Source organism: Scleropages formosus, chromosome 25, assembly GCF_900964775.1.
Source record: "Scleropages formosus chromosome 25, fSclFor1.1, whole genome shotgun sequence".
Taxonomy (NCBI): domain Eukaryota; kingdom Metazoa; phylum Chordata; class Actinopteri; order Osteoglossiformes; family Osteoglossidae; genus Scleropages; species Scleropages formosus.
The window spans coordinates 2,119,765-2,132,300 of record NC_041830.1 but is presented as its reverse complement, the minus strand read 5'-3'; the positions used below and the strand labels follow the sequence as shown (position 1 = coordinate 2,132,300).

Here is a 12,536-nt window from a genome sequence, read left to right as displayed (position 1 = left end):
AGATTTACCTTAACTGATGGTTTTACTTAGTTGACAATGGAGCTAGGAGTTCTCCCATGCTGCCTTGCCCAAAGCATAATTACGCTTGTGTACACAGTTAAATGAATTACCGTTGGCATCTTTTAAAACATTCCCGTGAGCGTTTAGTGCAATGTTTACTTGTTGTTGTGTTGAATGACTGCTCTGAACCCAGAACTGGGGATAGGAGTTGTGCTGTTGGGAACCACCTGTGCTAGGATGAGTACCTGTGTGTGCTTGTACGGCCTCTTGTGTCGTGGCCAAGATTGCACAAAAGACCGTCGAAAGACTGCATAATGAGCAAAATTGCTGTTATACTGAGTAATAAACCCACTATATGAAAAAAGTGTATATATTTTCATACGGCAGTATAGTGGTTTTTCACCGTGCCGGACACTTATGTGAGGGCTAAGTGCACTTGACATCAGTTCTTTTGTAAAGCACTCAGCACTAAAAAAGGGTAAAATCTATCAGTCGTTTTCGATAAAAATGACAAGTACAAAGGAACACGCAAAGGATCTGGGGAATAAGAAGAAAAACGGCAACGCAGAGGAAAGATGGGAGCTGTACCTGCATGATCTCAGCCTCCCGCAGCCAGTCTGTGGCGCTGGCGACGGCGTCGCGCAGGAGCACACACTGGGGCAGGCAGGCTGGGATGCCCTCCGTCTCTTGGGCTGCGGCGCTCAGAGTCTCCAAGCGGTGACGGGGTCTGAGGAGAACAAGTTGTGCCAGTTAACACCTCCAGCTGGCACATCTAACAGCACTGCGTTCATGGTTTACTAATTGTGCTGCTCTGAAACATCCAAAGAGCAAAAGAGTGTGTGTGTGTGTGTGTGTGTGTGTGTGTGTGTGTGTGTGTGTGAGAGAGAGAGAGAGAGAGAGACAGATAGGGCTGAGTTCGGCAGAAATTAAACATCACAAAGAGCACTGCCGCTGTGGACTGTACATACTGTGTCACCAGCAAATGACGCGCCGACAGTTGGTGCAAACAAAGACAAACAGGTTTTTCTGCAACGCACCACTTTCGCTATGAAACTAGGCAGAGCGGCCAGACTGTCAAAGTGCCTTTTACACAACATCTACCCCTGACTGTGTTTTTACATGCGTAAACAAGCTTTCCCGTTCAAACGGCGTTCATTTTCGAGCCCTTGAAGAACACGACTCATTAAACAGGCGACACTCCTCAACTGAACACCACACCAAACACGGTACAGGATGAAGTTCCAAAAGGGCAGCTCAGCCCACAGATACAGGTTACAGCTGCTGTCTTTGTATCTCAAGGTTTCGGGTTCGAATCCTGCCTACTGCTATAGTATCTTTGAACAAAGTACTTTGAATCAAAATTCAGCAGAAATCACCCGGCAACTGTTGGCAGCTCAACACTAAGCCAGTTGGATAAAAACGTCCAATAAATGTCAATGGTTTCTTCTGATAACGGCAGCACACAGCGGAACGCTGAGCGCAAAGCGCATTTGTGACTGCAATGGGGATAAAGAGCTGACCGCACCTGGCTGTGATGAGTTTGCGCGCCTTGTGCTCCCACAGCTCGGAGACGGAGAGCAGCCCCTGCAACCGGGCCGTGGCCTTCTCCACGGAGGGGTGAGGCGCAAGGGCCACTCCGCGGTCGATGAGCTGCCGCATGGCATCCAGCGTGAGGCTGGCGGGCTGCGACCTGGCACTCCTCTCCGCCTCCAGCCAGCGCACCCGTTCCAACTGGCCCCACAACGGCGGCAGCTCCGGGAGCGCCAGGTCCAGCTCGGCGCCCGCGTCCAGCAGTTCCTGGATCTCGGACACGCTGGGCACCTCCTTGGCCAACGTCTCCTGGCTGCACCGTTGGAAGTCCTCGACACGCTCCAGGATGTCCTGCGGCGGGAGGGAAGGCAGGCCTCAGCTACCCCCACTCACAGCACTGGAGACACGTCCCACCCTCGCACCCTCCTCATACCTTAAGCAGTGCTGTCTGGCTGATGCTGCAGGGCAGGCTGCACACCTGCTGGATGAAGGACTTGAGCTCGTCCACGGTCAGCTTGGTCTGGGCCTTTGCTCCTCCGGAGTGGTGCCTGCGGGACAGTTTCATGAGAACCGGCACCAATGGAGCACAGAGGAAGAGCCTGTCTCACCTCCCCTCTGTTCTTACTGGCTTTGGGACACAATACTGATTGAACACACACACACACACACACACACACACAGAGCGTCAAGAATGATAGCAATGGACAGCATCACGGCTTGTGAGAAAACACACCGCGTTTCATTTCCAGAGTCCCACTGTTATAAGAAGAAACAAAGCTGCGACAAGTAAAACCTCCCTAATAAGGTGATTTTTTAAAAAGTTATTTTCCAACGTTTCACTTGGTAAATGGCCCGCAGTTGTGTTCCACATTGACCTTCCATTTAAATCACGTCAACTAAAACACACACTCCTCAAAGTGAGAACATGCCTTGAAAAGTTAGCCTCGACACACACGTGCATGCACACGCACGTTTCACACACACACACACACACACACACACACACACACACACACACCAAACTGAGTGCAGGGTTATGAAATCGTGAGGCGTCCTGTCTGAGGAGGAGCTTCCTTATAACAGAAGAGCATTAGAACGATTCTTGAGCTCACCTAGACCCATCTTACACGTGAACATTTGGGAACAAATTAGGTTTGGACACCACGGGAAGGGTGTGTTTCGTCATGTAAAGCATTAGACAGAGAGCAGGTGTACAGTAACGACTGACCAGCGCCCTGAAGGCAGCACATCAGACGCCATTCCAGAAAGGGGGGAGCAACTCGATGAGACAGGCTCTGCTTTGCCACATGGGTACGAATGGCAGAGGGGAGCAGACGTGGGAAGAGGCGCACGCACCTGGTGTGCCTCCTTCCCCTGAGCAGCTGCTGGGCTGCGGACGCACACCTCTCCGCGTCCTCCGTCACCTGGCGCAGGTGTCTCAGCAGGTCGTTCTCTGGGAAGGCCTTCGCTTCCGACTCCTCGATGAGGGAGCGGAATGCCACCAAGCCTGCGGAGCACCAGCATGCAGCACCTCTTGCGACACTGACTTCTTGTATTGCAGGAGGACAACCCCCGCAGTCTCGTTATTCCTCCAAAACATGACTCCAGAAATAAAACGGTGCAAATAATACAACATACTCTGCTTTTGGTCCATCTTGGCTTCCAAGAGCTCAGTGACATGGGAGGCCCAGTTGTCGAAGGACTCGGCACGCTGCTTTAAAGCTTTCAGCATGGGGTACAGCTCGTCCAGTGTGAATTTGTAGCTGCAGGCAAAGAGGAGGCCGGTGAGGAGGAACGAGTGCTCCGAACCCATAACTGGGGACGGGAGACGTGTGACAGGCTCCAGACGGGCCACACACGCTCAACAGGACTGACAACTATACCTGGACATAGCTAGTTAGGGCGATAAGTACCAGGTGTGGCCAATCATTAAAAAGAACAATACAATTACATATTTAGCAGACACTTTTCTCCAAAGTGACTTCCAATGAACTCTATGTAGTGCTATCAGCCCACAAACCTTATTCACCAAGGTAACTTACACTGCTAGATACACTACTCACTCATCCATACATCAGTGGAACACACACACACTCTGGGGAACCTGAACAGCATCTCTTTAGACTGTGGGAGGAAACCCACGCAGACATGGGGAGAACATGGAAACTCCACACAGACTGAGCAGGGATTGAACCCGCATTCTCTAGTGCCACCCAGGCGCTGTGAGACAGCAGCGCTACTCACTGTGCCACCATCCCACCTGGGAGAAGGCCTAATTTCAGAAAAGCCATGGACAGAGAAGGGACGTTTCCATGTTCATGGCTCTGGCACTAGAACTGGTCAGCCCTTAGTTCAGCGAAGTTTAGACTCTACTGTTGCTGTTTGTCACCCTGTTGATGTTCTTTCATTGCTATTACTCTCTGACAGAATTTGTTGTGGACCACGAAAAGAAAGGATAAAAGGTCACGCGAGTTCTCCCACCCGGCTGGCCCTGCCGTCTCGCACCTGAAGCCGGAAGAGGAGGAGGTGGAACTCACTTCAGAGTGTAGCCAGCAGGAGAGCAGGAGCAGAGCTCCTGGGCGTGGTGGAGGCACACGAGGACGCCGGGACTGCAGGGGCACATGATGGCCGACAGGTAGCAGGTAGTGCGGCACTTGATGCACTGGCGCTCGTCGTCCTGCAGCAGGTCGTAATGTGCTCGCTCACAGTGCACCACCCCCTGCAGAGCAGCACATGTCACGCCACTGTCTGCTGTTAAACAAGTCACGCAGACAATGAGTAGAGACAGCACGAGCTTCTCACCATCTTGTGGACTTTGTCCCGCAAGTGGCACTCCTCCTGGATCATGTCGGCCATGTCCTTTCCGACAGCGGACGCCAGGACCACGTCCAGCACGTCCGCTTTGGAGGCCATCCTGCACACCATCTCATCATGGGAGAAGACGCAGTAGCGGTGCAGCAGCCGGTAGTGAGCCACAACCTGACGCCCCAGCGGCATCTGAGACAGGCAGAAAAAAAAAAAAAAAAAGGGCGCAATGCCAACCCTGTCCTCCATTAGGAACTGGTAATAAAGGTGCCTGCGTGAAAACCCGTATATGCAGCATACACCACTATATAGTTATTAACTGCAGTCATACTTTGGTTATCCAAGTTCTTTCTACAGGCATTCCTCAATTGACCAACTCTCTTTATCCAGATTTGTCACAAAACGGCTCTTGACTTTGGATACCCAATTTTCCATTTCCAGAACGAGAAGTGAGTATAAGGAAATGCACCAGAAGTGTGTCCAAGGAAATCTCAACGTTGGGGAAGCGGAGCACAACTGCAGTAATGTAGTGTAGTTGGCGCTATTATGCCATCATCCGTTTCCTGTTATTCACATTTTTCCCCAATTTAAGACAAAGGAAAGTAGGCTTTCTGGTATCTGCACCATTTTCAGGAACACATTCTGCATGTGCCAGCCCCAACTCACTGAAATGATCCCTATTTGTGGTGTTGATGGCAAACACAGTCGAGCAAAGCAGCGCCACTCCTTGCCCTGCTCACCCAGTCCACGGTGCAGAAGTTGACAGCCTCGGCAAAGTTGAAGCCCTGGTTGAATCCACTGTGGTAGGACCTGGGGAAGGTGATCACAAACTCGCCCGCACACTGGTTTGTTCGGTAGATCTGTGGAAGCATCCGGAACGCAAGAGCTGTCAGGGTAGCCCCTGGCCAGGGCGGGAGCCGCTATGGCCAAATGAAGGAATGCTGCAGCGCCACTTTGACATGCAACATGTCTTACTGTCAACACCAGCAACAGGTCGGTGAAAGAGAGGACAGAGCAGAGCACCTACCGGCACTCCATGCGCCGTGAGCGTGTTGGGGTTCATGATGGTGACCAGCTGGTGCAGCAGGTCGGGCTGCGACTCGAACAGCTCGGGAGCCAGCTCCTTCATCACATCCTCCAGCTTTTCAGCTGCAGAGCCAGGGGCACCATACCACGTTTTGGGTTCACCCCTGGGAAGGGAGGTTACGAGGAAAAAACGTGTATGGGTGCGGAGGAGAACGAGTAATGAAAGTTATGCCAGAGCAGCTGAGCGATGCAAGAAGAATTAAACACATATGACTCTGCAGCTTAAAGTGTGCTGTAAACCCTGCAGAAGCATTTACGATGGGGTCACATCCTGCACGAGGACTGAGGGACTGGCACAGATGGCTAGATATGTCATTGCAAACGTATGGAATCCTGCAGGATATACAGGCGTGCTTATGGAAAATGCATTAGACCAACAACTATACAGCACAAAGTGTGAATAAAAGGTGGAAAAAAACTACAGAAAGCACTCATCCTTTATAAATTAGGATCCTGTACAAAAAAAAAAAAAAAAAAACGGCAGCTCATGGAAATAATATCACTTTCTCTTATTCTGTGCAATTGGCTGTCTGGCCATCATTTCACTTTTATGTCTTACTCTGTACACCGACACTGCTACTTCTATCAGGTATTTGACATAAGGGGGAAAACCTTTCTGTTTCTGCGGTTAACCAAGTAACGCAGAGACCGTTCAGGTCGAAAGGATGCAAAATGCAGCAGCACTGTACTATACTCTGGCTCACAGCCACACTGACTTATGAGCACCTCAATATAATGGGACAGCTTGTAGCGTAGTGGTTAGAGCTACTGCCTTTGCAGCCAAAGGTTATAGGTTTGATCCCCCCCTCTGGCTGTAGTACCCTTGAGCAAGGTACCTACCCTAAATTGCTCCGGTAAAATAACCCAGCTGTACAAATGGGTAAATAATTATAGGTCAACTACCATTGTAAGATGCTTTGAAGAAAAGCGTCAGACAAATGTAAAGCTGTTATTCATATAGACTGAATGTTTTTTGGAAGGACAGAAGGCAGACTGTCTTTCAGGGAAAGTCTCAATGTAGTTACTTTGCACAGATTGTCATTTTAATATATGTTTAGATATGCTTGTGTGTCTATATATATATATATATATATATATATATATGTATAGGTGCACCCAAAAATGGGGAGGATAATGAAAAGGTGGATAGCAGGAGCCCAACTCCCATTATTACATTTACATTTATTTATTTAGCAGACACTTTTCTCCAAGGCGACTTCCAATGAACTCTATGGAGTGTTACCAGCCCACACACCTTATTTACCAAGGTGAATAACACTGCTAGATACACTACTTACAATGGGTCACTCATCCATACATCAGTGGAACACACTCTCTCTGTCACTCACACACATTATTCCTTATAGGGAAAATTATAATGGGTTTCCATCCCATCCCTACAACCCAAACTAACTTTGACAAATGCCTTTAAAAATTATATAAAACATTTGAAAATAATAATAATAATAATAATAATAAAAGTGCAACATGCACTAGCTGATATTTAAGTTGCCCAGAAATAATGTATTGATGCGCCTGGACCACCCTATTCACAGCGTCACAGAAAGATGGCTCAGGAGACAGAAGTGTCGGAATGCGAGCTTTATTGCTCCTCCGCGTCGTTACTGGACAGCGTTCACAAGGCGCACATACGCTCAGCCAAAAGCCCTCAAACAACAGAACAACACGGGGGTCATTAATCCCCCCTAACCCACCATGGTGTTTACCAAACAACTATTTACATCCACAGTGTCAGCGCTGCATTATGGGACATCTGTCACAACGCTGCTGCTACAACATGTTTTGTAGCGTTTTTGTCAGTTTGAGTAAGAAAATGAGAAAATGTGTTCTTAGAAGCTAATTTTTACATTTTTTCGGAGATGCTTTCACAAATAGGCATTATAGAGGGAGGGAGTGGGGGTGATCCAAAAAGGGGTGTTCATTTTCAAGAGCTGTTATAGTGAAATTGCTGATCCCTGGGGGGAAAGAGAGCGGGGAACTTCGGTATAAACACAAACACATACAAACACAGACATAGACTTCTCGTAATGTGAGCTTTCCCCATAATGAAGTAGGAGTGAAGCGGTACCAGTGTAGGTAGTTGATGGAGTAGCTCCAGTGGTCCTCGATGTGCCAGCAGAAGGAGGAGAAGCACATTCCCACGTACAGCCAGGGCAGCGTCATCCCACAGATGTCTGCTGTGACGTGGGTCAGCACCGAAGGGTCCATCAGGGCCAGGTTGTTCAGGTTCCAGCCACTGTTCAGGTAGTACTGGGGGAGGCACGCATGCTCGGAAGGTCATACACCAATCGTACGTGACAGGTGTTGCAAGGCAGGGCGACGACGCGGGGAAGGGCTCCTCGGTCCTCGACCCTGCTCATACTATGTGTGACTTTGTACAGTGAAAGTCCAGTCTACGGATCCTACAGAAATTCCATTACATAATGTCCTTTACTGCACTGTTTTACATATTGGCGTCAACAGGCATCTTACCGCATACAGAGGGTTTTACAATAAGAGCTCAAGAGGGGGGTAACCGTAAGCTTTTTCACAGCACGGAGCTCAATCAGGAGGAAGCAGGAGCAGCACAGACTCTTCCCTCCAGGACCACAAGTCAAGTAATTTGTGTGTGTACGCGCGCGCGTAGGAATGATTTATAAAGACACTAACAGAACTGTACACCAGCCAGATACTATGGTATGCTACCTCATCTTTGGGGGACACTTTAAGTCTCCCGTTTCGGATGGGAAATCCGCTGCCAAATTCCTTAGAAGCGATGTCAGCGCCATACTCCACTGTCACATCCTCCTCGATGGTGCTGACCAGGCGCCAGAACTCCTTCTCCACCAGCTCTGTGGGCACCATCTGAACGAACACACACACACACACACACACACACACACACACACACGCACAGAAAACACACACCTCTGAATATGCTCCTCCAGCAGATTATTCGCTTACAGAATGCAGCTCCTGGAAGGTACCAAAGAACAGCTCCACTTGTGCCCTGTTCACCCAAACCCGTTACAGTGCTACAGGACATAAGAGTAACACCCCGTGGTCCTTGGGCTCCCAGCTAGAGCTTATCGTTATTTGGGAACACGCTGCATTCCTGCACACAGGGCGCAGGGTCGATGACCAGCCATCTTTTTTCATCCAAACACCCACGCTTACATGAACTGGCATGTTGAAGTAGTCAGACTTGAAGGAGTCGGCCATTTCTCCGAACGCACGGAGGGAGTAGTCTCCGTACGCCTGCTGGAAGCCAAACGCTTCCAGGGGTTTGCTGCACTCCTGTTGAAAAACAAACACAACAGCATTTGTACACAAAGACACCTGCTGGGCGCTCTTGCAGTTGGTAAAATCCAGATGTACAAGATAAAGGTCAACTACAATCTGTACATATCTGCACGATCCTTCTGTGCTCTGGTGGGTTTCCTCCAGGTGCTCTCGTTTCCTCCCGCATTCAAGACATGCGTTACAGGTTGACTGCTGACTAAATTGCCCACACTGTGTTATATTCATGAGCATGTGGGCCCGGCGCTTGCAGGATGAGCTGTGGACTAGTGTGACAATGCAGTACACAAGCACTTCCTGACAATGGACGGTGCTTTTCATCTTTTTCTAGTGTAATTTTTTTAAACGTTGCTATTTACTAAATAGAAAAGTAAATTGCTTAGCAACTGTCACCCATATACCTTTAATGTGCTACTTAAAACAAGGACTATTATTATTATTATTACAGATGCTCCTCGACTAACGATGGGGTTATGTTCCGATAAACCTATCGTAAGTGCAAAAATCGGAAGTTGAAAAAGAATACAGTACCGCACCTACCGAACATCATAGCCTAGCTACATGCTACAGCCATTACTGGCTTGCCGCCTTCATGCTGAGCAAGCAACTTGAGTTTAGCCTCCAGAGTAATTGCTTTCAGAAGACAGACATGGGTGTTCACTAGACGTGATGGGATACGAAAACAAAATAAAAAAGTTGTTACACTTGTTCGTGTGATCGCTACAGAGATGCAAGTGTGGTTGAGTGGATGCTGCGGCTACCTGCCACCAACCAGCATTGGGAGAGAGTATTGTACCGCGTATTGCAAGCGGGGGAACAGATCAAAATTCAAAGTACGGATTCTACCGAATGCGTATCGCTACCGTACCGTCGTAACTTCAAAAAATCGTAAGTCGAACCATCGTAAGTAGAAGAGCATCTGTATTATTATTAGAAGACCACACAAGGAGGAAAATCTCGTAACTACTGAAATCACTCGGAACACCGAACCCCTCTCTGCTGAGCTATTTGCAAAGTTTCATTGTGTTAACAGAATGACAAATGAAACCAAGTCGTTTATCATGATACGCCGTTCAAAAGAATTCTTTTAGTTTTCCTCTTGAGAAGGATCCCATCAGTCTAAATAACAAAAAAGTATGCTGTAGAGCCGGTATAACGCAAGCTTTTTGACTGCGATTTGAGCCAGCACGGTATAAAATTTATCTATTCGAACGTAAACTTAGCGACGTTTCATCACATTTACTAATTTATAAGTAACGCTTTTCTCCAAAGCAATTTACAGTGTTAGTCTACCTACAATTATTTACCTATTCATACAGCTGGGTAATTTTACTGGAGCAATTAAAGGTAAGTACCTTGCTCAAGGGTACTAGAGCAGGAGGAGGCATCGAACCTGCACTACGCTAGCAGCTGCCTGCCTCACCACTGCCTACACAGTGCGATTTGCTGACACAAAACCGCAAGGGGACAATGCGCTGTCCCTGCCGTTCAACTGACAAGACTACCAGTGTCCTGTTCCATCGCAACTCTTAATGTGTTCTGGAACAGTCGTCTTCTCGAACCTTAACTTTGAACTGTGATGTATATTTAGCGGCAGCCTCTGTGTCCGCACATGGAATTTCATCCAAAATTGCAAGCTGGTGAACTCCGTGCCCCCACCCCACATCGGTTGAGACAGCCCTCGCTCGGTCCCTGGTACTCGCCAAAATGATCCTTGAACCTTCCGCGAGTTCTTCCCATCACTTCTCCAGAGACCGGCGTTGTAGTGCAAACAACGCGAACACACCCACATCCAGCATGCTGTCGCTTGCTGTCCTTCGGTGTTCATGTTGAACCAAGTTGCCATTTTGTTCCAGTACATTAAACGGTTTAGTGAACAGCTGAAGTTGGCAAACCAGGTTTTGGCCACTCTTCTCATACCGAGCCCCTGAGAGCAGACCCCCCAAACCTCAGTGTGGAGATGGCTCCGCTAACATCCATCCCCAGTTTAGTGTGTCCAGTGCAGATCGCCCTTCCTCAAGTGAGTGTGCTTTTTCTTTTCAGCAGCTCTCCACGGACATCAATTATTTCATTAAGAAGGAAAGAAAACGACTTTAAAATGCACGTGGTGGTCTTTAAAAGGAACGCGAATTTTTATTCGATCGTCATCGTAAACTCGTCACAGTTGCTGTGTTAGCCCAGCACACAGGGAAATGACGTGTTAAGATGACCGAAACAACCAAAAAGGTGGCATTATAATGCCAACTGCTCTCCGAAACGTGTGAAAAAACCGACAGCTGTGATCATTCTCCAAACACTTTGCCCTCACTAACAACTAGCAGCTCGCAGTGAGACAAATGCAGCAGCACAGGCAGGCTGAGCTTTGCACCCTTGGACAACCCTGTTCCGGGGGGGTGAACGTGTGCTACCTGGACCAGACACTTGGGGCAGCGCCAGTCGCCCTTGGGCACGTCGGGGAGGGGCGGGGCCAGGCAGAACGTGTGGTAACTGTCGTCGCAGCCGTCGCATAGCAACAGGCGGTCCTCATCGCTGCCGCTGCCGCACACCAGGCACACATAGAGGTCCACCTGGACACGTGAGGACCACTGGCGGTCAGTCAGAGACTGAACACTGTGCATGCACACACGTGGTCAGTGCAAAGGTCAGCACAGGAATCAGGACGTACCGCACTGTCCAAGGGAGGCTGCTTTGTGTCCTGGCTCGTGGTCTCTGTCTCGTCCACCGACTCCTTGGTCTCGCTGGGCTCCTGTTTGAGCCACATGGGAACCTGCTTCCCTGTAAAGTCAGAAGGATCAAGTCTATTGCTAATATATATCCACAGCATATATTATATTTGTACATGATATCGCAATGATATGTTTTTCACATTAACACTGAAAAAACATCCAAACTGCTGAAAAGAACTTATTTTTAACCTCCCCCGACCATCATATAAATGTGGTTAAGTAACTTTCACAATTTATCCCTAAAAAAAGAAGAATGTAATAATGCACTAAGACAATACATAGCAATACGTTCCCCGGGAGCAGGTTTCGGAAACTCATCTGCTATGATCCAAATGCCTTCTGGATGGACCCAAGCACTATGAGAGGAGGAGAGCTACGACTGACTTAAGGTGACGTGGCACAAACGCTGGCACACACTCATTGTATGCCCTCCTGGACCTCAGCGCCTCAGCGTAACACTATGGGCGGACAGCCTGGGCTCGTACCCAGAGACGCAGCTGCAGGAGAGCTCGGACTGGGCTCGGCCTTTGCCACGTAGGACCCCATCCTCCGCCGCAGGTTGGGTCTGTTCTCGCACGGCTCGTCCGGCTCCGTCTTCACGCAGCTCGCCTTGGGGACAGGAGGGTCATGGCACACTCGCACGCAGTCATTGAGACACGTGGAAAGACTCCAGAGAACACTCCAACGCTCTTTCCCAACAATATAACGGCAGCGGTGCACGAGTGTGGGGCGACCACAGTAACTGCAGGGTGGGGAGCCCCGTAAAGCAGCGCTCGTGAGCTAATGCCGCATCTACACGCAAAGTGTGTGTGACTGAGTGCAAACTGAACCAGCACAGGTGGTACTCAACTTACGATGGGCTTCTGTTCTGATGACCTCGCCGTAAAGTTGCAAATCCCCATATTCTGTATTACATAAACCATAAAGATACACATTATAAATAACACGCTACGGCCGCACTGTGGGACAGGGCTTTCTTTCACGTTCTCGCTAATTTCACACTTTATTCATGTTACGATAACGCTAACACAGACCGGTAATAAAGTACTCATTTTATTTTCATTTTCATTCCTAAATCAGTTCTCTTTT

General features: G+C 48.8%; 1 protein-coding gene across 4 annotated transcripts in view; it reads right to left on the bottom strand.

Moving 5' to 3' along the window:
• The window catches only part of LOC108928121 (lysine-specific demethylase 5B-B-like), a 33,239-nt gene that overhangs the window by 6,347 nt on the left and 14,356 nt on the right, over positions 1 to 12,536 (bottom strand). For 3 of the 4 annotated variants that reach the window (XM_029249065.1, XM_029249066.1, XM_029249067.1), the window contains exons 7-22: positions 12,302 to 12,352; positions 11,933 to 12,056; positions 11,387 to 11,496; positions 11,130 to 11,288; positions 8,599 to 8,718; positions 8,128 to 8,286; positions 7,511 to 7,692; positions 5,363 to 5,525; positions 5,076 to 5,195; positions 4,333 to 4,527; positions 4,068 to 4,249; positions 3,169 to 3,293; positions 2,887 to 3,037; positions 1,964 to 2,078; positions 1,526 to 1,881; positions 589 to 727 (exon numbers count right to left, since the gene is read on the bottom strand). In XM_029249065.1, coding sequence (XP_029104898.1) covers positions 589 to 727; positions 1,526 to 1,881; positions 1,964 to 2,078; positions 2,887 to 3,037; positions 3,169 to 3,293; positions 4,068 to 4,249; positions 4,333 to 4,527; positions 5,076 to 5,195; positions 5,363 to 5,525; positions 7,511 to 7,692; positions 8,128 to 8,286; positions 8,599 to 8,718; positions 11,130 to 11,288; positions 11,387 to 11,496; positions 11,933 to 12,056; positions 12,302 to 12,352 — 2,451 coding nt within the window. The remainder of the gene's footprint in view (positions 1 to 588; positions 728 to 1,525; positions 1,882 to 1,963; positions 2,079 to 2,886; positions 3,038 to 3,168; positions 3,294 to 4,067; positions 4,250 to 4,332; positions 4,528 to 5,075; positions 5,196 to 5,362; positions 5,526 to 7,510; positions 7,693 to 8,127; positions 8,287 to 8,598; positions 8,719 to 11,129; positions 11,289 to 11,386; positions 11,497 to 11,932; positions 12,057 to 12,301; positions 12,353 to 12,536) is intronic. The other variant, XM_029249068.1, reaches the window with a different exon arrangement.